This window comes from Adiantum capillus-veneris, chromosome 19 (genome assembly GCF_014529385.1).
Source record: "Adiantum capillus-veneris isolate H3 chromosome 19, ASM1452938v2, whole genome shotgun sequence".
Lineage (NCBI taxonomy): Eukaryota > Viridiplantae > Streptophyta > Polypodiopsida > Polypodiales > Pteridaceae > Adiantum > Adiantum capillus-veneris.
In genome coordinates, this window is record NC_140949.1 from 7572922 (window position 1) to 7598959 (window position 26038).

Sequence of the window (26038 nt, forward strand, 5' to 3'; positions counted from 1 at the left end):
AACCAAATGGCATGATCAAACCACATGATGCTGGATTTGCATGAGGCTTTAGGGTCAAGAAACTTGCAGGCACATTTAACATAGGGTCAAAAAACATTCTAGATGGATTTTGTATAGAAATTTGGGTTACTTTTGGCAAACTCCATGTTCCCCTTTGTACGAATGTAAAGGCCTCTATTGGAAGGGCATTTGGAATGGTCGATGAGGTTAAGGTTGAAGGGGGATTTTATGAGTTCCCCTTTGTCAAGGAACTATCTACCTTCCAAAATTTCAAGTATGCACTCTTCAACAGTAGAGGCAAGGAGATTAGCTAGATAAACCCAGGTTTCACTAAGAATTGATGCTAGAAAGGCTTTGTTAGGTAGGACCCATACCTCATGGTCCACCCTAAAAGATTCAATTTCAATATGCCTAACAAGTAGGATAGGGAAAACCTTGGAGATTTTTGGTACCATTTCTGAGAGGTTAGAGTCATTGAGGGAGCAAAGATTACCATGAAATTCTTTGATAGCTTCAAGAGCCTCACTATCTCTACAAAAGATACCACCCGTCTAAGGGATGGTTGGAGTGATAAAAGAAGGATTGAGGCTGCATAGTTTTTTCAAAAAGTTAGATAGATTAGCCCCAAAAGATGAAAATAGGGCAAGCTCATGTTGATATTGTACAGAGAGTATAGGTAGCTGGGCTATGTACTGAGAAATCAAATTCACACCATCTTTGGAATCCTTATCCAAGGTAGCCAAAATCTTGACCCAATCATTAAAAGATAACATGTGCAAGATAGACATCTTTTTGTCTGTGGTAAGAGCCGAATCATATATTAGTTGAGAAGCATATAAACTGCCAATAGATTTGAGGACAAGAGATGTTGCCACAGAGAGAGGAGTTTAAAAGATAATTCCAAGCCTTGTAAGAGAGCAAGGGTCTGCAATATACAAAATAGTTAGTAAGGCTATGACTACTTATGGTAGTAAGTAACACAACATTTGGCCTTTCTTGCCAAGAAAGGTTGAGTTCTAACTGCTAAGAAATTTTTTGGAGTATGGTCTTTAGGTAAAACTTAATCTGCTCTAGAATCCTGTATGATTCTTTAGGTTGTAATTTACTTTCATGCGGAATTTCATTCTAAAGTGTTTGTGATCTTGAAAGGAAATATATAAACATAAATATGATTTGTCTTGTAGATTGGGCCTGTAATCCTTAAACCGGCAAAGTAAGAGACTACAATAGCCGTGAGCAAGAAACCAAAAAATTAGTCTATGAGGGACCACCTACCACCAGCCAACCAGTCAAGGGATTATAGGTTGTAGGTCCAACTTAGAACTAAGATTCAAAACAAGTTTCTAAAGCCAACATCCCAATTTATCCAAAAGAATGAAAAAACCTTATGTTTAGGACATGTGTGTAGCTATTTTAACATAAATAATAAGACATAATTGACCTTTTACATTCAAAAGGCAACTGGCTCTAGAGAAAGGGAAATGATAAGTACAAAAACAACTAGAATTATCTTTGTACAATGCTTATAAGTGAAGCCTCGTTCCAGTATACAAATATCAAAAGTACTCCCCCCGTAGTAGGTGTAAGTGTAATCATGTGTAGACAATTGCTTTAAGCCAAAAAAACTTCCAAGATAAAATAGAGTCCTTACCTGCATCCATCCAAACAAGACAACAGATACGTTAGCCTTGGATGTGTTTTACAAGTATCAATGGACTATACCAATTGTTATCCATGTCCATCTTACAACTTTTTTTAACTTACAAGCACGGTCCAAAGTACTTACGTGTTCCATATATATTTTTTAATAAAAAATGTTTTATTATCCCAAAGTTTATATTTCTTTATCTTTTAGCATAAATATTATTCTGATTGGAAGGCCATAACCCCTTCTAATCCAAGTGTCTCATCCCTCATCAACATCTTATCAGTCAGATCAGTGAAGCTCCATTTCCTCTTGCTTTTTTCAATACATGAAGCCACAAAGTAAAGAAGCCTAAGAAATCTTTTAAAATTCCATTAATAGTACAAGAATATCAACCTTGTTTTTGTTTATTTAGGACAGATATAGTATACGCCATTAGGGTTCATGGAATAGCTAGCCTGATAACTTGTGATAGTACATCCTTAAGCCCAAGATCTCTTTCTAAGGGAATATTCTCAAAGCATCGAGTGATATCTGCTGTAAAAAGATGAAAAGTCTGTTTAGGGAGGTTAAGAGTAACCTCTGTTGAGTTTTCCGTTATCCAAAAGGGGTTTAGTGTATCTGCAGAAAGTTATAGCATATTTTTTGTTTGGCCTTAAACATAAATATCCATATGTCTCATTATGCTTAGAGACGGTGTTTTAGGCTCAAAATAATCAAAAAGCTTTGTATTGGTCAAAATTTATTTAGATATTTGATAATTTCAACTACTCGATTGCGTCTAGAACGCTCAAAGAATTCAGAAATGACTGGCCATATGTTTCATTTGGACACTTAAAGGTAGGGTTTCGAACCAAAAAAAGTTTTGAAACCTCTCAAAAGTGTCCCACGCCAACGTCCTTTGCGTATGGATAGTTGTTTCTACGGGTTTGGGCCATTTCAAATGCAACCATATGGTTAAATTTGTCAAGTTCTGTCTTCAAAGCTCTCGAAAGTGTTTTGCATCGGTGTGAGATACTTGTGCGAGGTTTTGGAATGTTTTTTTGTCCAAAACCTCGACTCCATGTGTCAAAATGGGACATATGGACATTCATTATTTAAGTTTTTGGACGCTTCAAATGCAACGGTATGATCAAAATTATCAAATTCTAAGAAGTAAGAAAATTAGACTGGTGTGAGGTGTTTTTGAAGCTTTTCACTTCACAATAAGACATATGGATGTTTACTTTCAAGGTTTTTGTTGGGACATCTTAATCCAATGAACATTCCATGGATTTTATCTTTGGATTGCCCAAGTCCATCCATGGGAATACGGGAATATGGACAATAGTAGACAGGTTTAGTAAACAAGCACATTTTATACCTGTCAAAAAGACTATTAAGGCACACCAAATGGAAACCCTCTTCATATCACAAATGTTTAAACACCATGGCTTGCCAACATCAACAGTGTCAGATAGAGATCCTTGAATGACCATTAATTTTTGTAAGGGTCTCTTTGAGAATCTAGGTACTAGGCTTAATTTCTCTTCGGCCTATCACCCACAAACGGATGGCCAAAGTGAAATAGCCAACCTTACGATTCCAGATCTACTTAAGACCTATTTTACCGAAGTAGATCAACATTCATAATGGGAAAAGTACCTATCTCTTGTAGAGTATACGTACAAAAACACTGTCCATGCTACAATGGGGAAGGTACCTTTTGAAATCATTAAATAAAGACCCAAAAGTCCCTTGCTACTTAAGGTACATGGGAAGATCTTCGCTGTCGATGAGTATAGCCGAGACATACAAGAATCTTTCTAAAAGATTAAGGAGGCTATATCCATCTCGCAACAAAGGCAAAAGGTTTCTTCTAACAAGCACATAAGGGCCTTAGCTTTCAAGGAAAATGATTGGGTCCTACTTAAATTTCCCAAGGCTTGATTGAGGCAAACTACAAGCAAAAACCCTACAGGCCACAAAAAGTATTATGCTAAACTAGCAAAAAGATAGTACAGTCCTTTTCAAATCCTAAAACCAATCAATAAGATGGCCTATCAACTCAAGTTGCCCAACCAGTGGCTCATTCACAATGCTTTTCATGCGAGCTTACTCAAGCCTTATAAAGGAGAGCCACCACAAGAACCAATCATTGAGGACCCGCCCAAGATCGAAGATCAAGAAAAGGTGCTTCAGTCCGAATTGATTCTTTGACATGAAGACAAGGTACTAAGACATGGTAAGATTATCCGATGGTATCTTATTAAGTTTAAAAACTATCCTTTTGAAGATGCTAGATGGATGCAAGGAACATATCTTAATGATAGTATGAATCTTGTCAATGCTTACAATGCTACATTACAGTAAGGAAATGTAATTACCTTTTTAATGAAAAATGTTTTTGTCTTATAAGACTAGTTCTCATTTTCTTGTGCACACATCTAAGTAGTATGCATGCTTAGAATCATGTTTGTCATGACATCATCTCTCAGATACCAAGTAGAATTTGTCACTCTACTTTGGGAATATGATAGGGACTCAAGAGAAAACATGCTTGCAGCAGCTAAGTCTCCCGAGCACCAAATGGATTAGTCATCCATTTTGGAATGATGACATAGGGTAAAAAGGGATCCTCTACCCACTAAGAAACTTCGACTAATCACTAAGACTTCATCTTCTCTCCAGACCCCCCCGTCCCTCTCTCTCCTCTCTCTTCCATCTCTCCTCTCTGTTCCCCCGCACACTTCTCCATCGCTGCCCTCTGCGCCCTGCGTGTCAGGAAGGCCTACAATCCAAAGAGAAATGGGGCCAGACAACTCAGAGGACATGGAGGGGGATGATAATCTTGCACCCAAGGCCTACGTTGCATACAGATGAGAGATGGCGTCCAAACAAACAAGAGCGAAAGAGAGGCACATCACTTGCGAAGCTCCTGCATATACCCTCCTCCCATATGTTGTCGCAGCAACAAAACAAAGAAACATAGTATGCCTGCGCATAAAGGGGAGAGAGGAAAAGAATTTGCGGGCGGATCCGGACCTCGTCTGCACATGACGCTCCAGCCTAGTAACACTAATCCAACCGACACATTGCGGCATTGAAACCCCTCTCCAGTCGGCATCAAAAAAATCTACTACTCTCTCTCTCTCTCTCTCTCTCTCTCTCTCTCTCTCTCTCTCTCTCTCTCTCTCTCTCTCTCTCTCTCTCTCTCTCTCTCTCTCTCTCTCTCTCTCTCTCTCTCTCTCTCTCTCTCTCTCAGAGTAGGCAAAGCGAGTGACAGTCGTGCCAGACAAAGCAACACGAGAGAGAGAGAGCGATAGAGATCCTCGGGGTGTCACTTGAGGCCAAATACAAAGAGGCATTGCACGCAGGCATCACCTGGCCCCTAGTCCCCTTGTCACTCCATCACCACCCGGAGTCATCGTGCAAACCAACACGTGTACGACACACACACAAACACACACAGAGAGTAAAGAAGAAGAAGAAGAGTTCAACGTCGCGATCACCATGCGAGAGAGAGAGAGAGAGAGAGAGAGAGAGAGAGAGAGAGAGAGAGAGAGAGAGAGAGAGAAAGAGAGAGAGGCTACCCTGCAAACCTACGCCAGAGAGAGAGAGAGAGAGAGAGAGAGAGAGAGAGAGAGAGAGAGAGAGAGAGAGAGAGAGAGAGAGAGAGAGAGAGACTACCCTGCAAACCTACGCCACACAACAAAAGTCCCATGATCTGCGCATCATCGAGAAGATCCCTCTTTTCATCTCTCCCCTCCAGCTGTCCCGCAACCTTTTCGCATTGACCTTTCCCTTCCCTTTTCATCCTTCACTCAAGAGGGCATCTCACAAGATACCCTCTAATTAGACTTGCTTCCAAAATTTGGGCGACCTACTATCTAACTAACCCAAATGATTTTCTCATATTGAACTGATCATTTAATGTGGGAGAATAAATGGGAACAAGAGTTAGAATATAGACATGTGCTTATGGATCTATCTCAGCACGGGACCAAAGTCAATGGGTCCAAAGGGGAGATGGTCTATCAAAGAGCAATGCTAGCTAATGGAGCTTGAAAGATCTTAGGGTTAGCTTCATTGAAGACCTCCAAAGGTTAGTGTTAAAAGTCCTTAAACCTAGGACCTTAGGTTAAGCTAGGTTCATGTTTTAGGTGTTAATAATCAAGGTGCTTGACATGCTTGATAGCTAAGGTCCTTGGCCAAGTTGGTCCTGTGCTTGAGGTGTCCAAGTCTAAGTCAAAGCTGAGCCCTACAAAGAGGGGGGCGAGCCTACAAGCTAGGGATATGAGAAAGAGAGAGAGCCCATGCTCATACTAGGACTATGCATGTTGACTAAGGTGCTTGAGAAGCTTCCCATGTTTGGAAGGTAAAGGCTTGAGGAGCTAAAGTAAAGGGGCCCTACAAAGGAGGGGGTAGCCCCAAAGCTAGGGACATGCTTGACTTGACCTTCCACTCACCCAAAAGGCACCCCCTTCCTCAAGAGGCATAAGGACACATGTCAAGTTCTCCCTATCCTTAGCCACATGGTGTGCTTGAATCCTATTGGCTAGGCTAATAGGATGAGTATTTAAATTAATTAATTAGATATCTATATATTATCAAGCCCTCTCTCTCAAAGGGGTAAGGAGGACACTTGTCCAAATGCTACCCTTGTTGCTTGATATGCACTACTCATGTGATTGGCTAGGCTTGCAAGGGTCCAATCAAATTCAATCATGAGCTACAAGGAGGGGTCGACCAAGGTAGGTTGGGGGTGTTCTTGGGGTATACTCTCTCGCGCACACACACACACACACACACACACACACACACACACACACACACACACACACACACACACACACACACACACACACACACGCTCACGTGCTCTCATTCTCACTTTGTGAAAGTGCAAGAACTTCATCTCCTACTCCAAGCTTGAGAAGTTGAGAGCCTACACCAACACTCTTGGCTATGGAATGACAATTCAACCAAGAGCCATGCTTCAATGCTATGCTTTCCATCTTCTTCATCTCCATTACTATGCTACTATGCTATGCTAAGCTCTATGAGTAATGGTATAAGAGGACACTACTTCTTTCTCGTAAGAATACTTCTTCTTCCTCTTCCCTACCCTCATTCCCTGCTAGCTCTCTCCACCTTTGAAGGTATTTGAGGTCTTGGGATTGAGGCCAGGGACAAGTTAATGCTTTCATTACATTAAGTTACAGGCATAATTGTGGTGCATGAAGCTCTCTATCTTCATTGTACCATCAAGGCCTCAAGGAACACAAAACTTGTATTGTACCAAGTCTCTCTTTATGGGAGAAGCGATAATACAAAAGCCTTTTGGAGAGGAGACCGCCTCCATATAAATCCGGTCCTAAATTGTTGTCAAGTTCTCTAATTCTATCTCTTGCAAAGTATTGTTCATGCCAAGCTAGTTAAGTATAATGGTTATGTTGCTACCTCTAATCAAGTTCTCTCCCTATTTTCTCAAAGTATTCTCATAAAAATGCTCACTACATTTCTTTAAATTTTGCTATTCTCAATGTTCATAGTCCAATTCCATCACACACACACACACACACACATACACACACACACACAAGAGGAGCACGTGCGCTATCACCATAGTTGGCTTCGTGGCCTTGGTGATTACTGGCTGTAGATTGCGGCTTAAGGTGGGAGGGGCAATTATTCATACAGTGGGTTGTTGTGTTTGTCAAGGTCAACGGGTGTTGTATTGACGACAACTAGTCACTCTGTCATACCTTGTGTGATAAAAGAGTTGAAGGGCCTGAAGAAGCTTCAGCCACTGTCGCTATGAAGCATGCTCCGTCGCCCACCCATCATCAACGAATAGCATTGTCGATTTGTCTACAGATGCTTTGGGGGTTGTATCCCACATGAGTTTGTTCGATTATCTCCAAATTGGGTCTTCACTCATCCGGCGATTGACGTCTCCTAGGATTGTTTCCTTTCTCCTTCCACTTCTCGTTCTTTGAAAAACTTTGACTTCTTTTCCTCCATAAAACTATTCTTCTTCTCCTTATTCCCTTGTGCAAAATTCCCTGCTGGATTTCTTATTAGTTAACAATAATTGAAATCTATTAATACTATATCGAATCCCTCTTAATTAGGACTGAAGGAATTTCATTCTGAGCACTACATTAGAAGATAGATTTCAGCCGCAAAGAAACCCGTCTTGTGTAGATTGGCAAGCAGGAGGTGGATTGGTTTGATTTGCTTTGATACCAATTGAAGGAACTGTGCAGGAGAGAAGAGGAAGGAGAAGAGCACACGACACACAGATATGGGTGGGGAGACTCAATCAGTGAGCAGCCCCCTGTACACTTATGCTATGTATACCCCAGCAAGGACTTCACTGATCGATTTTAAACTTGTCTCACCCTTCATCCTATGATGTAGGTCGTGGCCGAGCCTCCATATGATCATGAAGGAATCTATATTTTTGTAATACCCTATTCAAGGCCACATACTATTTTGTTCTCGTCATTGAGTATCTTCGTAAGACTAAGTTTAATCTATTTCATTATTATGTTTAATTATCATAATTACATTAGTAATCACTATGTCATGACAATAAGGAAGCTCTTAATTTCAAAGTCCCCTAACTATCTCATGCAATCAACACTAATTACTACAAATGGAAGCAATTTGCAAAATCTACAAAAAACATTAAAAAAAATAAGATACTTAGCTACTACTTGTTAAAATCTTTAGTCTTGAAGCGTAGCCTACACTCTGATACGACTGCTACAAACAAAGGCACGAAAGGCTCGGCAAAATATTAAAAAATCATATTTCACGGCATAAAACAATAAATCTGCATACCTGCTAATCATACTTGCACATAATCAGAGCTATACGTGAACAGAGAGAGACAGAGAGCAAGATAGAGTGAGAGGACACGTGTAGGTGCACCTCCTAAAGCGGAGTGCTACACTGGCACAATAAGAGATAAGAGAGGAAAGGAGAGAAGAGAAGAAGGACACAAGCAGTGGGTGCAATCTCCCCCTGTGCAAGAGTGAGCATTTTCCTCTTGCACGTATTTATTTATAGATTTCTTGAATGCTCAAAGTGAATTCATACTGGCTGGCCGAACAAAAATGGCCATAGCTCATAAAGAGCACTTGAATATTAAAATATACATAAGTGTGATGTCCTTTCACAGATTCTTTAGCTTTTTCCACCTGTCACTAGCAATAAATAAATCATTTTCCATTTTCATTACATCATCAACGAGGCTCTCTTGCAAGCAGGCGCACGCTTTGTAACCCCAACAAGGTAGATAGTGAGGATATTAAGCTACTGCTTCAATGTGTGTGTGTGTGTGTGTGTGTGTGAGTGAGAGAGAGAGAGAGAGAGAGAGAGAGAGAGAGAGAGAGAGAGAGAGAGAGAGAACCAATTCCTTGAGATTTCTCATTAAGTGATGGATGTGTGTGTGTGTGTGTGTGTGTGTGTGTGTGTGTGAGAGAGAGAGAGAGAGAGAGAGAGAGAGAGAGAGAGAGAGAGAGAGAGAACCAATTCCTTGAGATCTCTCATTTAATGTGTGTGTGTGTGTGTGTGTGTGTGAGAGAGAGAGAGAGAGAGAACCAATTCCTTGAGATCTCTTATTAAATGATGGATGTGAGATACACTTCATTTGGAAAATCGCCCAAAATCAACAAGGAATTTCCATTACCTTAGCGAAAACGCGAGCGAAGTAGAATTTTGAGCAAAAATAAACAAAAGTTTGATATCGCACCATTCTAAAAGAGATAAAGATAATCACACAAGGCATGGTTGAAACACCAGGAGAGATGAGAGACTAAGTTGTTGCTACAATGAAGAGAGAAGACACATGACCCTCAAAAACAAGAAGTTTTCAAAGCCAATCTTTTGCTGCAAGAAATATTATTCTCAAGAAATTCCATCACAAAATTGCTACTAACCACAATTTTTACAATGTGCCCATTTAAAAGATGGAAGATAAATTACTTCTAGAAGCCATTCATTCTTGATTTTTGCAAACAAGAGGACATTACAAACACCAATAGACAACACTCTGTTGATAGTCTTACATGGTTTATTAGAAGAACACATATAGAAAACATAAGTCTGAGCTAGAATGAGCATCCATGTGCCTCAAATATATCACTCAGAAAGAGACGTTTGGCTTAAAAATGATCTAATTTCCTCTTTAAACATCTACATGTACACAAACTAATTCATTGAATATTTCTATTCATGACAATGTGAGAGAGAGATAAAATTTAATCGTCTTGACTACACTGTTGTATTTAAGATGTTCCAAGACCTTAAAAGTAAATATCCATATGTTTCATTATGCTTAGAGACGGTGTTTTAGGCTCAAAATAATCAAAAAGCTTTGTATTGGTCAAAATTTATTTAGATATTAGAATTTGATAATTTCAACACTCCATTGCGTCTAGAACACTCAAAAAATTTAGAAACGATTGGCCATATGTTTCATTTGGACACTTAAAGGTAGGGTTTCGAACCAAAAAAAGTTTTGAAACCTCCCGAAAGTGTCCCCGGGCCAATGTCCTTTGTGTATGGATAGTTGTTTCTATGGGTTTGAGCCATTTCAAATGCAAACATATGGTTAAACTTGTCAACTTATATCTTCAAAGCTCCCGAAAGTGTTTCGCATCGGTGTGAGATACTTTTGAGAGGTTTGGAAACGATTTTTTTGTCCAAAACCTCGACTCCGAGTGTTAGAATGGGACATATGGGCATTCATTATTTAAGTTTTTGGACACTTCAAATGCAACGGTATGATCAAAATTGTCAAATTCTAAGAAGTAAGAAAATTAGAGTGGTGTGAAGTGTTTTTTAAGCTTTTCACTTCACAATAAGACGTATGGATGTTTACTTTCAAGGTTTTTGTTGGGACATCTTAATCCAATAATCGTTTTTAGGATTTATGGACATTGCAAATACAACGATGGATCAAACTTTTCAATATTTCTCTATTTTACATAATATTATAACGATGAAAACTCTATGATTTTACACAAAATACCTTGAGAGGTTTTAAATCCCGTTCACAACTCTTAAGTGTCACAACAAAGTGTATCCGTAAAAAATATAACGGTGAAATCAATGTCTTCATTTTCAATTGTTAGTTTGTATTTCACTAAATATTGAAGTAAAACATTTTAAGACATACCTTGTTGCAAATTGGCTTTATTTATTGCAATCTTTATTGTCTTTAAAGAGATGGCTTTCATATCATTATGCAAGAGATTCTCTCAATGTCAACATGCACATTAGTTAGGGTAAGGGGGCAATAAAAAGCCGGGTACCTGTCCTAGGACCCTGCTATCCTCATTATTGAATAAAGGTTTGATCCAATACAGGGACACCAAAACGTGATTGTTGGAGTGTTCAACTCGGGTGAAATGAAATGTTGGCCGTCAGATTTCGAGATCGAGCCTTGTTGGCACAATGTCCCATTACACCCCCTTCGCTTGAACGTCTTTCACCCCCATTTTAGTTACGAAGCTTGTGCAACACCGATCGCACTTCTGTTTCAGCTAGTGGTAGCGTAGAACGTCACCTTTCATACGCGCCTCTTCGCGCTTAATCTGTGCATCATACAGGTAGCAATATGGTCCACGGCTTGGTGGCCTTAAGTTGGCCCACTTACCAGTACAAGTAGTTTTTACTCTTCTCACAAAGCAAGCTAAAGGATTGGCTTCATGTCATGAACTTGCAACATCTCTTCGATGACAATACGAGCATAAATTAAAATTTTCCTCTATACATCATCTTATTTTTGTAGACATGTGGACAAGTCATGTTTTTACATTTTTCTTGTTTAGATGTATTGCTCATTCAATATTTTGCTTGCTCGAAAAAGTTGGCTCGAGGTAAAACCCAAAATCAATAGAGAGAGCTGCTTCTAATCCATGCGAGAGGAGGGGGGGGGGGGATGACAACTCATTGACGTCTCTTTCTATTGGAATGTTATTTTTAAAAGCGACCTTGCCACGTATGAAATGGGGCAAACACTTTTGAGAGGAAGGGGGGAGGCCGGATGGCAGGCCAAAAAATAAGCCATTTTGAATTTTAAGTAAGGGAAAATTACCAAAGTAACCCTATAATTTGTGGAAATTCCCAAAATACCCCTTAAAGTTCAAAAATTCCCAATGTACACTTATATCATTCTGGGATGGATTTGCTCCAATTTTTGCATAGTGTAATATTTATGACAATGGAGTTCTATCTTCAAGTGTCTTAGACAAAAGTATTCATCGCAAATAGAGGTGTTTGTGTCTAAAAACGATGATCGATTTTATCTTGAGAGCCCACAATACCATTTAAAATTGTGGTTCTATCATCTTCGATTGAAGGAGAACCAATCTTCCAATGAAGAGTTACAAAAAGATTGTCTTTAGAGATGTTTGTGAGGTTATTGAGGGGTATGTTGGGAAATTTGGAGAAATTGAATGACATTTTGGGAATTTCCATAAATTAGAGGGTAGAAGTCGGAAACACTGTTGGACTCATGAGTGAATGTGCATGAAGATAAATACGAATTAAGACCTGCAACGTACAAGAATTAGTAGCGAGTGCCGAGGGAGTGGCCACAGCCGCAACAATGGTAGTGTGGCTTAGTGTAAGCAAGAGCCTCGTGGATCCCAAGATTGCAATCTTTATTGTCTCTTAAGAGATGGCTTTGAGATCATTATGCAAGAGAATCTCTTCAATGTCAATATGCACATTAGGTAGCACAAAAAGTTTTTACTCTTCTCACAAAGCAAGCTAAATGATTGGCTTCATGTCATGAACTCGCAACATCTCTTAGATGACAATATGAGCATAAATTAATTGGAATGTTATTTTTAAAAGCGACCTTGCCACTAAGAACTGGGGCAAACACTTTTGGGAGGAGCGGGGAGGCTGGATGGCACACCAAAAAATAGGCCATTTTGAGTTCTAATTAAGGGAAAATTACCGAAATACCCGTATAAATTGTGGAAATTCCCAAAATACCCCTTAAATTTTAAAATTTCTCAATATACCCTTGTATCATTTTGGGATTAATTTTTCCTCAACTTTTGCATAGTGTAATTTTTATGACAATTGAGTTCTATCTTCAAGTGTCTTAGACAAAACTATTCATCAATGAGCTCACAAATAGAGGTGTTTGTGTCTAAAAACGATGAACTATTTTATATTGAGAGCCCACAATACCATTTAAATTTGTAGTTCTATCATCTTAGATCGAGGGAGAACCAATCTTCCAATGAAGAGTTACAAAAAGATTGTCTTTGTTGCGAGGTTATTGAGGGGTATTTTGGAGAAATTCAAGGGCATTTTGGGAATCAATATCTATATCTATACAATTATAAAAGGGGAGCCTCCCCTGACAAGTGGCGGAAGCCGACAGTGTTCCCTGCGCCTCCGGGCACACACGCGAATAGCGAGAGAAAGAGAGAGAGGCGGGCTTCGCCTGCCGGCCATACTAGTTTCCGTAATTTGTTAATTTTCCCTGCTGTGATTAACGTGTTTTCCAAGGAGTCGGAAACGCTGCCGGACTCCGGAGTAAATGCGCAATAGGAATTAAGACCTGCAGCTTACAGGCATTAGTAGCGAGTCGCGAGTGCCAAGGGAGTGGCCACAGCCGCAGCAATGGCAGTGCGGCTGAGCGTAAGCAAGAGCCCCGTGGATCCCAAGATGCAAGATGGCAGCGGAGTACCCTGGGGGGCAGCACTTACTCCGTTTTCAGCGCACGATGAAAAGGGCATTGCACCCGTCTTCTTGCCCTTCGACGCCTCCCATCTGCCACGATGTGACACTTGCTATGCCTATCTAAGCTCTCTCTGCGAAATTGAGCAATACTCCTGGCGGTGCGCGGTTTGTGATTCTGTCAACTCCCTGTCTGAAGCTGACTCCCTGCGTTATTCCTCCCCTCAAAACTGCCCGGAACTCTCGTCTTCTTTCATTGACATGCAAATTCCAGGTCTGTCCCATTGTCCTCCTCTCATCTCTCTCTCTCTCTCTCTCTCTCTCTCTCTCTCTCATCTCTGAATTTTTTTCGTGCAGAAGGCAAGCCATGCTCTAAAGATGATTTTCAAGGACAACCGGTGTTTGTAGCTGCTGTTGATCTCTCTGGTGTGTTTATGCACATGCACGCATGTGGCGTGCACACACACACACACACACACACACACACACACACACACACACACAATGTATTGAATTTTTCTTTCATATGATTGAGCGCAAGAGTGATGATGTTTTGGTACGTTATTATGGTCAGAGATCTACATTATGGTACCTTCCGTCAGTTTTCATCGTGGAGGATCAGTGGATTCCTTCTAATCTGTGAGGCTTTGCAAAAGGACTGCATCCTATTTTGAGAGATATGAGCTGGATGTAGGCAATGCTAGAGGTGCAATAGAGAGGACTCAGTCCCATGGAGGATATGAAATGCCACAAGATTAATTTTTATGTATCGTATGATACTTGAGGTAACCATGCTAGGGAAGGCTGGACTAAACAATACCTCTACATCTCTAGAGGCGAAACAAGCATCAAGCAGAGCTATGTAGACTTCACTTGAAGTCAGCGAGTGTACTTAATGCCCCTTCTCGTTGGTACCAATGTCACTTTCAATACTGGAGGATTTTTCCCATTGTTCTATAGGGTCAATTTTATGTAATGCAAAAGGATACAAGCCCTGTTTTTTCACAGAGGTCAATGTACCTGTGTTGAGAGGGACAACATAATGTATCTTTTGCTTCTTGCTATCCTTGTAACCTTACCATTCTCGTTTTCTTGAAATGAAGGAAGGCCTCCTCGATCTATTGTAAGATATATCCAAGTCGTGAACAAATTTTTCAGTCTTGAAAATCTTTTTCTTGGAAAGCAAAGTGGAATGGGTGGAACCTTACAAGATCCCAAAAGGAGCTTTGCTTGTCGAAGAGTGAGTGGTCTTGTTATAGGCAAACGCAATCAATGGAAGGTAATTCTTCCGAGGATTGTTGTGGTTAGCAACATAAGTTTTCAAAAGGTCAAGCAACATGGAATTGGCATTCTAGAATTTTCCATTTGAGTGGGGTTCAAAGGAAGATGAGAAATTCAGAGTGGTGTTGATGTTATCGTAGAGAGTCTCTAGAAGAGGCTTGTCACGTGCGGATCAGTCACTGACAATGGAAGATGGCACCCTACGATGCAGGACAATATGATGGAGAAATTATTTTGCCATCTTATACGCATTGATGTTTGTTTGTTTTGGAATGAAGCGAGCGTGTTTATTGGAATGGTTAATGCCATTCCTATTAGATCTTGCAGTAGGCAAGTCCAAGATAAAATCCATAGCTATGTTGTTTCCTGGTCAAGTTGAGCTTGGAAGAGGATGAAAGGGTGAATTTGGGCTTATCCTGGATTCGTCTAGGTATATAAGGATGCTGCCTTATGGCAGTCATTTTACATCCATAAACATATTTCTCCACATTTACAATGGCAATGGTGGCTGGTTGAATTCCACAATGCCGTGTGTCACTCAAGTAGAACCTTCGGTTGCGATGCTTGAGCAATGCACAACTTTCCATGACGTCAAAGGCAATTTTTTTTCAAAGTGTATCGTAGACAATCAGTCGAGACGTCAGCGGCTTAAATATGTTGGCAAACGTGGGGTCAATAGAGGACAAGTTATTTAGAGAGATCATTTCTACTCTCTTCTTCCGATTGACATGGGATGATTTGGAAGCGGAAAAGGGAAAGAAAATTAGCCCATCCCATTTGCTTTTGTAAAATTTTTGATTGCTTTGACGAAGTAGTGGAAGAATTTGATGATGCTTAATCTCAATTACAAGGGTCATGTTTGTAACCAGCTTGGCATTGACATGACGGTAAATTCTTAGTAATGTGCACAAGCAGAGTATAAATTGTAACAATAGAACTTCAAAACTCAAGTGTAATTGAGACACGAAGTAGCGAAGTTCGCCTGCTAGATGCATTGGCCCCAAAGTTTGGCGCTCCTTTCAATGCTTATTATTTATTTTGATAAGAATAGAATACAATTGCTGGGGAGAGTTCTGCTTTGTGTGACCACAAATTGATGTGCTAAAGACTCTTTAAGGGTATGCTTATAAAGGTTTTGAAAAGCTTTGAGGTCCAAAAGCTAGGCGCCCCAAAATCTCCCAAAAATAGTAGTCCCAAAAGCCACAACAATTTTTGCGAAGGCTTGCCTGCCACGTGGCATTCCGTAAAATGTGCTGCAAAATCCGAACTTCACGTCATCAGTGTACGATCGTTGCCACTCGTTGCCACATGAGCATGGAAATTTTTGGTGCCGCGTCACCACTTTTGTGACATACCCCCCTCTTTAAAGAAGAGTAATTGCCTTCGATTATGCTTGCAAAACAGAGAGTGGACAAAGAATAGCTTAGTAGATACTAATTCTATGCTCACATGCATGCATTTGATGACTTGAAACCATGCACTGGCACATAGACATAAGTTATTGAACAATCACAATCACATTCACAACACTATGTGAAACGAATACGCGGAGAGGATCTCCCGTCTACACAGATCGCCTACAGAAACGCTTCCGACGAACTACCCGACCATAGCCTCCATCCGGTAGCACCCCCTCGCTGGAGCCAGCATACACCTATAAGATCGAGCGTCACATAACACTTGGCCTCACCCCCTTGAGGTGGCGTCGCGCACTCCTAGCCTCACGGCTAACCACTGACACTCTGCTAGTGGGGGTCGATAACTACAAATGAAGCCTTGGCCTCCCTTTTATAATAATGGCCGACCACAATGGTCGGGTTCACAATACGTCCGCTCGGACGTCGGACGACCATCCCGACAGTGTTTTAGATCGGATCCCCTCTCCTGTGAGTGGGACATAACATACTTCCCCCCTTAAGAACCATTGATGCCCTCATCAAGGAAGTGGGTATACTGAGCTTTCAAAGCTCTAACTGATTCCCTAGTAGCAAATCTTTCAGATTGACCTTTCCATTTAATTAAGTACTTGTCTTAAGCTTTTTGACGGGAATGACGGGTATTATGATCTAGAAAAGCCTCTGGTTCTCGAGGAATATACTAAGTTTGCATAGCTTGCCATACATTTTTCTCGATAGACACAATAGTGTCGGCTTCGCCTAGCTTTAAGGCAGCTGACATTGAATATTGGTGGATGTACGCTAACATCCGAAGGAAGAGCTAGTTTATAGGCAACTTGGCCAATTACCGGTAGAAACTTCTTTGTCATACTTGGTTTTCTCTATTAACTTCGAAACTACCTAATGCAGGTACAACTAGAACAGACTAGACCCTTGTATTTAATGTTCAATGAAAGGTCTTTCACTTTATATTTCAACCATCGATTTTGGGTTTCTTTCCGTTGCGTGTCTCTGCAGCTTTAGAAGTCTCTAGTTTATGGTTAGTTTTTTTAGAAAGGCGTTTCTGCATGTGAAGCATTTGCCTTGCTTGAACCACTCCATCTTTTCTTCAACACTTGTAGGTCCTTTGCTGAATTTCCTCTTTTGAAACGTCCTCTTGTGGTTTTGCTATTGAGATCGATTCTTGTTCTTGGATTGATCTTTGGACTTCTTCCTCCTCCCAAAAGTCAGCTTCCCTACAAGGAGATTGTACCCATCTTGTGCATGAGCCATCATCTGTCGAATGTTTGTGGTCTTTTGCTTTATGCAATAATCTTTGAGCTCTTGAGGAAGCCCACAACATTACTTCTCTAGTTGCTCTTCCAAGGTAACTAGTTGGAAAGAAGCTACTGGAAGATAAGAATTCCAAAACTTCTGATCATAGTCCTAGAGAGTCTCTCCTTCTTCAAAATGCAATTGGTACCGATTGAGAGAACATTTGCTTCGAAAGGTGGATTCAACCATAGAGATGCGAAAAGTTGTTTAAATTGTAGCCACGTTCTAGGAGCTTGGCCTTGTACATAAGGGTAGACCACCATTGTAAAGCATTTCTCATTAGGAAAGAGGAAGTTTATCAGACTTTGGATGCTTCTGTTAAATTTCCTTCAAAGAAGGCTGCATCAAGTTGTTGTATGAAGGCTAAGGCCTTCTCCTTGTCACAAACTGTTGACATGTCAAGCCACTAAAGACCTACAGGTTTGGGCACCCTAGCCCTAACCCTAACCAACCTGTAGATCCTGGCCGAGGGACCTAAACCCTAGCAAAAGCAGAAGAAGACGAAGTTCTCACCAATTTACAAATCCTTGCCGAGTGGTTCAAGTATTAAAGAGGGGTTAGGATTAAAATCCTAACCCCCAGCAACTTAGTAACCCAGTGTGGCCAGGTAGCTAAGCTGTGTAAAACTCCAAGAAGGCAAGATGTAGCAATCTATGTCGTAAACTTCCTCCGAATCAAGGAAAGCCATACTAAATAGTTTGCACTGTAAAGCTATCGTAAGCTGCAGCAGACACCGATAGACCGCACGACCACCACCAGATGGTGTCCTGTTAGTAGGTAGGGTAATCCAAGATGAGGGGGAAGCCAGACTCAACAATCTGCGCTATGAAGGGCCTCTGAGAAGAGGTGTGGTCAGACCGAGTTGTCTGCACCGTAATCATCATGTATGAAAAAGGGAAGCCAGACTGCGCAATGTGCGCTGTGAATAATCTGCTAGAAGAGGAAAGGCCAACCAATCTGTTTGCGTCGTCTTGCCTGTATCTCCTGCCTCCAATCCTCCGATGTCAACCAAAACAAAATCCACGCCAACAACACCACCAAACCGCAACTCGGTGTGGCTCTCAATGTGAATGAGTTGGGAGTGGCCTACTGCCCAGGTCGGGGGATAAGTCTGTTGTAAGGTTACTGAGCGTGAGTGTAAGCAACTCTGAAGGTAGCAATCCAAATGATCAGGAGTGTAGAAGAGCAATTGCACTACCATCCAAGCCAAGATCCGGGTGACTCTAGATGTAGTCGTGCCTGATCTCCCGCATCTCGCGGGTAAACTCTCCAAGAGAGTCCAAAGCACTAAAGTCCCACTCCAGTATGTAGATCCAAGCATTGAGCTTGTCCAAGAAGAGATCCAAGTGGCAAGATCCTCTCCCTAAGTCCATGTAAATGCTCTTGTGTAAGCAAGTGATCTGACGTGTCAAGGTCAAGTGGTAAGTGTCTGTCCACCCAGGATGGTGGTGTCCTCTCTAGGAATGTCGATATCCCATATGCCATGAGCATGGCCATATCTTGTGTGAACTCCTCTGATGAGTGCATAGGTGTGTCCATAGCAAACCACAGGTCACCACCCCCTCTGGAGTGCGCAACCGCCAAATGATGGCTGGAATGAATGGATCTCCCAAGGATCAATGGATACGATCTCAAATCGCCAAAGAAGGTACCGTCTCCAATGTGGTAGCAGTCCAACATAACCGCTCAAGCAACCACCGGATGGTGTCGTCACGAGCAATGGAGTGATTGACCACACAAGAGGCAAAAATTTAGCATGCTGTTTGCCCAAAAACTGCTGCAAAGGGTGCTGAAAACGCTTCTGTAATAGAGATTTTAGCGTGCCGGTACACCACCGATCGGTGCATGAGCGTCGCACAGGTTCGGATGAGGGGGTTCTCGCACTTCTCAGCCATTGAGGGGCTGAAAACAGAGAAAAAACAGCAAGTAATGAGTGCCAAAAAAGTGCCGGTTGGGTGTAGATACCTGGCAATGGAGTAGATCTGCAAATTCCAGGCAATGTAGAAGACTCCCATGAGTGCCTTGGCCGCTCTCGTGTATGCAAGAGGCTTAGCGTTTGCTGAAACGCGGCAACCTCTGAAAACGCAGCAACTTTTGTAAACGCAAATTTGTTTTAGAAAACGCAAGGCAGATCTGATGCCTTGGGTTTCATTTCTCTACAAGGAGGGGGCGCCAAGAGAGGGAGAAGGTGATCGATGCCTGTAGAAGCAAAAATGCAAGGCTGGATTGGAAAAACGTTGAGTAATGCAAAAACGCTAGGCAACTGGGTAACTTTCCCGCGATGAAAGTCTACAGAGATGCTAGCGCTAGGCCTGCACAGTGAAAACCTTGGCTCTTGAAGCTTGGGAGGAGAACTTGTTGCTGATGAAGCACCTTGGATCATTGAGAGCCTGACGCTGCTGATACCGTGTGTACTGGCGACTGATACCATGTGAGTGCGCGTGTGCGAGAGAGAGAGAGAGAGAGAGAGAGAGAGAGAGAGAGAGAGAGAGAGAGAGAGAGAGAGAGAGATCAAAAACTCTGTGTAGGAAGAGGGGCCATCACCCCCATGACTACCATGAGCAGAAGACCCAATACAATGCCAGATGTGTATGGGAGTGGGTACCCCCTTGGCCCCATAAATAGGTGCCCAAGGGGAGGTAGGGCAATGCCTAGAAAAAATCCCCACAACCCAGCAAGGAATAAAATCCCCCACGACCCAGCAAGGAATAAATGAAATATGATGGGCGCCCGGACAAGGTGGGTGTCCGGCCCAGAAGTGGGCGGCCGGATAGTGCAGTCTAAATGCATATGCAAAGGGTGGCCAGCCCGGAGGCACACTAGCCATACATGCATGCCCAAGACCTGTGAAGCAGCATAGTGGTGTAAGTCTAACAAGTGGAACATAGAGAGAATATTTGCCCATCGCATGTGCTTTTCAGATAACTTTGATTGTGTCAAGAAGTATCGCAAGGTCTGATGATCTGTGTGGACAACAAATTAGCACCTAATAGGTAGTGCTTCCAACTAGAAAGCGCATAAATCACGGCCAGTAGCTGTTTCTCATAGATTTGCATCGTCTTTTCTGGCCCTTGCAAGATTTTGCTCTCGTAAGCTACTATCCGACCATCTTGCATTAACATTGCCCCAATACTATTGCCACACGCATCACACTGAACCAAAGCGACTTCTCGAGATCTGGTAAAACAATTACTGGATCCGAAGTCATCTTTTCCTTTTAAGAGATTAAAAGCTGATATCTCTTTTTGTGTCCACTTGAACGTGACCTCTTTCTTTTACAAAGCATGTAGGGGTGAAGCAATCTCGGCAGAGTTCCTAATAAACCTTCTGTAGTAAGAGCATAAAGCCCAAGAAGCTACGATCATCATGCACAGTCTTCAAATCTGGCCATGTCCTAATTGCTTCAACCTTGCAAGATCCATTTGGACACCATCGTTTGACACTATGTGGCCAAGAAAGTGAAATCTCTTCCAAGAAGAACTCACTTTTCTTAGGATGAACGAGCAACCTGTGAGTGCATAGCTCTTCGAAGACAATGGTCAAGTGACGCCTATGCTCCTCTTCATTCTTTGAGTAGACTATCATGTCGTCGAAGAATGTGCTGACAAACTTTTGTCGTGGGCGGAAAATCCGATCCCATCCTATTGAACGTAGCAGGAGTATTTGTAAGACCGAACGGCATCACTAAGAACTCATACAAACCAAATGTCGTCCTAACCGCAGTCTTGTGCACATCCTCTGGCCTAATACAATTCTAACGGTACCCACTCTTAAGGTCTATCCTGCTAAAAATTGCAACACCCTCTAGTCTGTCAAGAATATCATCAATCCTTGGAATAAGAAACCTATTCTTGATGGTATTCTTATTCAACGCACGTAATCAATACACATGCGCCAAGAGCCATCCTAGTAGGGAGCAAAAGGATGAAGAACTAGGTTGAATCAGCCCTTTATCTAGCAGCTCCTCTACTTGGCCCATAATCTCTTTATGGTGAGCCGCATTGTCACAAACCAATGACGTGGCAGCCCGGATACCCACACACACACCTCGGAAAAGCAGGCCCATGAAATGCAGAGACATGCTGACGTGGCAGATTCCGGAAAACGCGGTGGGTAGGTGACGTGGCATGCCGTACGGACTTCTGTGATTTGTGCCGTAAAAAGCGTTGGCAGGCTGTACGGGAGCGCTGACTGCTTTTGGGCACTCTGCTTTTGAGTGAGAAGCTTTTTAATTAATGCTTTTCGGGCTCTGCTTTTGGGCATCCCTTCTACCAATAAATAAGTGGGCTAAGCCTCACTTCTCAGAGCATCTGGACGCAGAGTCTGAGAGTGAGCGCCTGCCTACTCTCTTGTAATTTGAACACAGATTAATACAAAAAGAAATATTGAAAGGGGCGCCAGTCTTTGGGGCCAACATCTCTAGGCACGGAACTCTACCGGGCGCCGGGCCGTGTTGAATCAATTGTGAATTGTGAACTCTTTGAAGCGAATCTCTGCTGTGTCGCGGTAGAATCTTGACTTGGAGTGTCCAAGTTTGTTACAGTGGTATCAAAGCGCGGCCGATTTCTCTTCTACGGGGAAATCCGATCCTTTTCTCGCGGCACTTATGGATTCCAACAACGAACAATTGACTTCCTCTGCATATGGGGATGCGGGAAGAGATGACGAAGAAGATTCTTACGAAGAGTACGGCCCGCCTCGGCCTACTCAGGCGGAGATTGAAGAGATGGAACGTCGACAATTGGTTGATGATGCGACAAAGATGATCAACCTTGCGAAGGATCTGAAATTTGCTAAATTTTTGACTCAGACATCCTTCGACGAAGTGCACACCCAGTGGCAGAAAGCCACAGAGCCACCCCTCAAACCGGGCACTCAAGAAACCTCCTACTTTGAGGATGTTTACAAAGCAAGAATTGGAAGAGGTGGTCGATACACGGATTACGCAGCTTTTTGACGTGAACAACAAAGCCAAAAAGCACGACAAAAAGCAGAAGAAAGGAATTGACATCTCGGGTTATTTGGGTCGTCAATCTACTTTTGCCTTGGCAAGAAAGCATAAGAAGTGTGTGCAGTTTAAAGGAGTATCCAGTTCTTCTTCTTCTTCTTCTTTTGATAGTTCTTCTAGCTCTTTTGACTCGAGCGAAGAAGACAAGAAAGGGAAAAAGCAAAGCAAAAAGCAAAGCTTTGGAAAGGGCAGGAAAAAAAGACAAAGAAGCCTAAGTTTTGCCCAGTTTCTGACAGTTCTACAAAGGACTCGTTTTCAGATAGTTCGGACTGTAACAGACTTGGACACTCCAAGTCAAGAATCAACCGCGACAGCACCAAATAACCACTTCAAAACAATTCACAGATCACAATAGATTTGCACTGGCCCGGCGGAGTTCCGTGCCTAGAGATATTGGCCCCAAAGACTGGCCCCCCTTTCGGTATTTCTTTTTATATTAATCAATCATCAAAGTACAAAAGAGCGGTTAGGGTTTCACTCTCAGACTCTGCGTCCAGATGCCCTGAGAAGTGAGGCCCTCACCACTAATTTAAAGGATACAAGGGATGCCCAAAAGCAGAGCCCCAAAAGCTTCAAAATCAAAAGCAATCCAGCAGAATACTGTCAGCTCTCAGTATCCCTGAAGCTCAAAGAGACATCAGTGACTTTAGTATCAAATCGAGGCATCTGTTGACAAGGGAGCGGAGTGACTCCCCTCTTGTGCATCCCACTGCACCAGATCTCCGGCCAAGCTGAATTCTGGGTTCCGTTTGGAGTAGACTATGCTAAACCAAAACATCGAGGTAAAGTTTCACAATCCGAGGAGTATCTGCTAGGTCCTCCTCCTCCATCCACTTCGCATCAAATGCAGGAAAGTTCTTGAACTTAACCAAGAACCCGCCTTCGGACTTTACCTTTCTTCGTATCATTATGTGCCAAAATCTGTTCAGGAACAAGGATCTCCTCGTTTTCTTCCACTTTGGGTTGCTCATCAGGCTCCCCATCATCAGGCACATCACCCTTAACAGGTTTCAAGAGACTCACATGCAATGCATTATGAATCCTCCAAGTATCTGGTAGTTCCAATCGGAAGGAGACATCATTTATCTTGTCAGTGATCTGGAAAGGTCCGTAGTATCACATACTAAGCTTTGGAAAAAGCCTCTCCTTTCCCTTTTTCTTTCGCAGGCGTGCCTTCTCAAAAGTAAGAGCATCCAATCATCCTCCTTCAGTTTCCAGTCGCGACGATGGCGATCCGCTGCCTTTTTCTGTCGTTCTTGAGACTCCTGCAAAGTCTCGCGAACCTTGGCAAAAGCCGTATCCAAGTCTCGCGAATATTCATCCGCTTCAAATTTCTAATCTTTCGTGCTCAGGAAGGATGGAACCTTTGCAGCAGTTTCAACAATCTCACATGGCGTCTTCCCCGTCGAAGAGTGTATCGTATTATTGTAGGCAAATTCCACCAAAGGTAAGTTCTTTTCCCATTGAGTCTTCTTATCCGAGATACAAGACTTCAATAAATCTAAAATCACTGAATTGGCAATCTCAAATTGCCCGTCAATCTGCAAGTGGAACGATGACGATAACTGCAACCGCGTGCCAATGTTCTCCCAAATTGCCTTCCAAAACAAACTCATAAATCTGGGGTCTCTGTCAAAGAGAATCGTCTCAGACGTGCCATGTAATCGGAAAATCATCGTGATCATTCTGTATTCTCGGGAGATTAAAAAAAATGAAATCCATTTCAATATTTTCCCAGGGGCGGGTGGGTATGGGTAAAGGCTGTAACAATCCCTGTGCCTTATGCCTGTCAAACTTGACCTTCTGGCATACCAAGCAACTGCGCACAAACTCTTCCACATCCTTCTTCAGTCTCCGCCAAAAGAAATCTCTCTCTACCCCTTTCATGGTGGTAGCAATCCCGCGGTGACCCGTAAAAGGTGGACAGTGGCAATCAGTCATAACCTTTTCCCTCAACGGCTGTGTAACGCACAAAATAGTCTTTTTCATCAAGTAGCCTTCCCGAAGGGAGTATCCAGCTACTGTCTCCCCATCCCGTATCCGTGTGAAAATATCTGCAAAATCTGTATCTGTGGCACACTGATCGACCATATCCTCGAAGCTCCTGTGATGTATCGCGGAAATAGCCAGAACCAACGGTTTTCGAGACAAAGCATTTGCCACCACATTCGTCTGTCCCTGCACATGGACAATCTGGAAGTGGAACTGTGACAAGATGTTCACCCACCGCATCTGCTTTTCCGAAAGCTGCTTCTGTGACAAGAAGTAGCGCAAACTCTGATGGTCTGTAAAGACAGTAAAATCCGCTCCGAGTAGGTAATGCCGCCACTGAGTAAGAGCGTGGATAACCGCCAAAAGCTCTTTCCCATAGATCTGTGCTGTCATCTCCGGCCTAGAGAACAAACGGCTCTCGTAAGCTATGACATGGCCTTCTTCCATCAAGACCGCACCCAGACTACGACCACAAGCATCACAATATACTTCAAATGACTTCTGCAAGTCCGACAAAGTCAAAATAGGTCCCGTAGTCAATTTCTCTTTCAATGTCCGAAAGGCAGTCACCTCTGTGGGTCCCCACGAAAAAGGTACTCCTTTCTGTGTCAAGGTATGCAAAGGGGAAGCAACCTCTGCAAACTTTCGTATGAACCGCCTGTAGTACGAACACAGTCCCAAGAAGCTTCTAGCTTCATGGACATTCCTCAAATCGGGCCAATCACGGATAGTCTCTATCATGGCCGGGTCCATTTGCACTCCTGCTGCTGACACATTTTGTTCCAAAAAGTGTATCTCTGGTAGGAAAAATTCACTTTTTTTTTTTTGCATTAATCACTAGCGTGTGATCTCGTAATGCCTGAAAGACTTGAAGCAGATGATCTCTGTGTTCTGCCTCATTCTTCGAGAAAACAATGATGTCGTCAAAGAAAGTGCCAACAAATAGCCTGTACTCTCGAAAAATCCTATCCATCATCCGGTTAAATGTCGCAGGAGCATTGGTTAAGCCAAAAGGCATCACCAAAAACTCAAATAACCCAAAAGTCGTCCGAAAAGCTGTCTTGTAGACATCTCCTGGCGCTATCCTGATATGATGATATCCACTCTTCAAGTCAATCCTGCTAAAGCACGAGGATCCCTGTAGTCTGTCGAGTATATCATTGATCCTAGGAATCGGAAATCTGTTCTTGATGGTGATTTCGTTGAGAGTGCTATAATCGATGCACATTCTCCAAGATCTGTCTTTCTTCAAAACCAACAACACTGGAGAGCAATACGGTGAAGTACTAGGTTGGACAAGACCCTTTTCCAAGAGGTCTTTCACTGGGTTCATAATCTTTTCATTCTGTACTCGGCTCACACGATAAGGTGGCCGATTCGGTGGCGTGCTTCCAGATATCAGATCAATGGTATGATCTTCAGGCCCTCTCAAAAGCAATCGGCATGAGCTTTGGAGAAAAAAATCTTGGCGTTCTTTTCTTCGGGTCAAAACATATTTAACCTTTATCCATCGTTCAGTTCTCCCAAAAGAATGAGTAAGAAAACTGAAGTTCATCAAGTACAATCTCTAAGCCCTTCATTTATCAAAGTCGCTTTCTCGGTCCGGTAGTCAACCACGGCGTAGTTCTTGTGGTACCAAGGGATCGCGAGTAGAACGTCACTCGCGTGCCCTGAACACCCCTGTCATTGCAAACGAAGTTTGCC

At 42.4% G+C, this 26038-nt stretch overlaps 1 protein-coding gene across 3 annotated transcripts in view; it reads left to right on the forward strand.

The window, feature by feature from the left end:
* The first annotated feature begins 13055 nt into the window (after positions 1-13055).
* The window catches only part of LOC147433518 (sec23/sec24 transport family protein), a 102431-nt gene continuing 89448 nt past the window's right edge, over positions 13056-26038 (forward strand). For 2 of the 3 annotated variants that reach the window (XM_086490195.1, XM_086490196.1), the window contains exons 1-2: positions 13063-13616; positions 13700-13768. In XM_086490195.1, coding sequence (XP_086346321.1) covers positions 13286-13616; positions 13700-13768 — 400 coding nt within the window. In that variant the 5' untranslated portion in view covers positions 13063-13285. Of the gene's footprint in view, positions 13617-13699; positions 13769-26038 lie in introns of all 3 variants that reach the window. The other variant, XM_086490197.1, reaches the window with a different exon arrangement.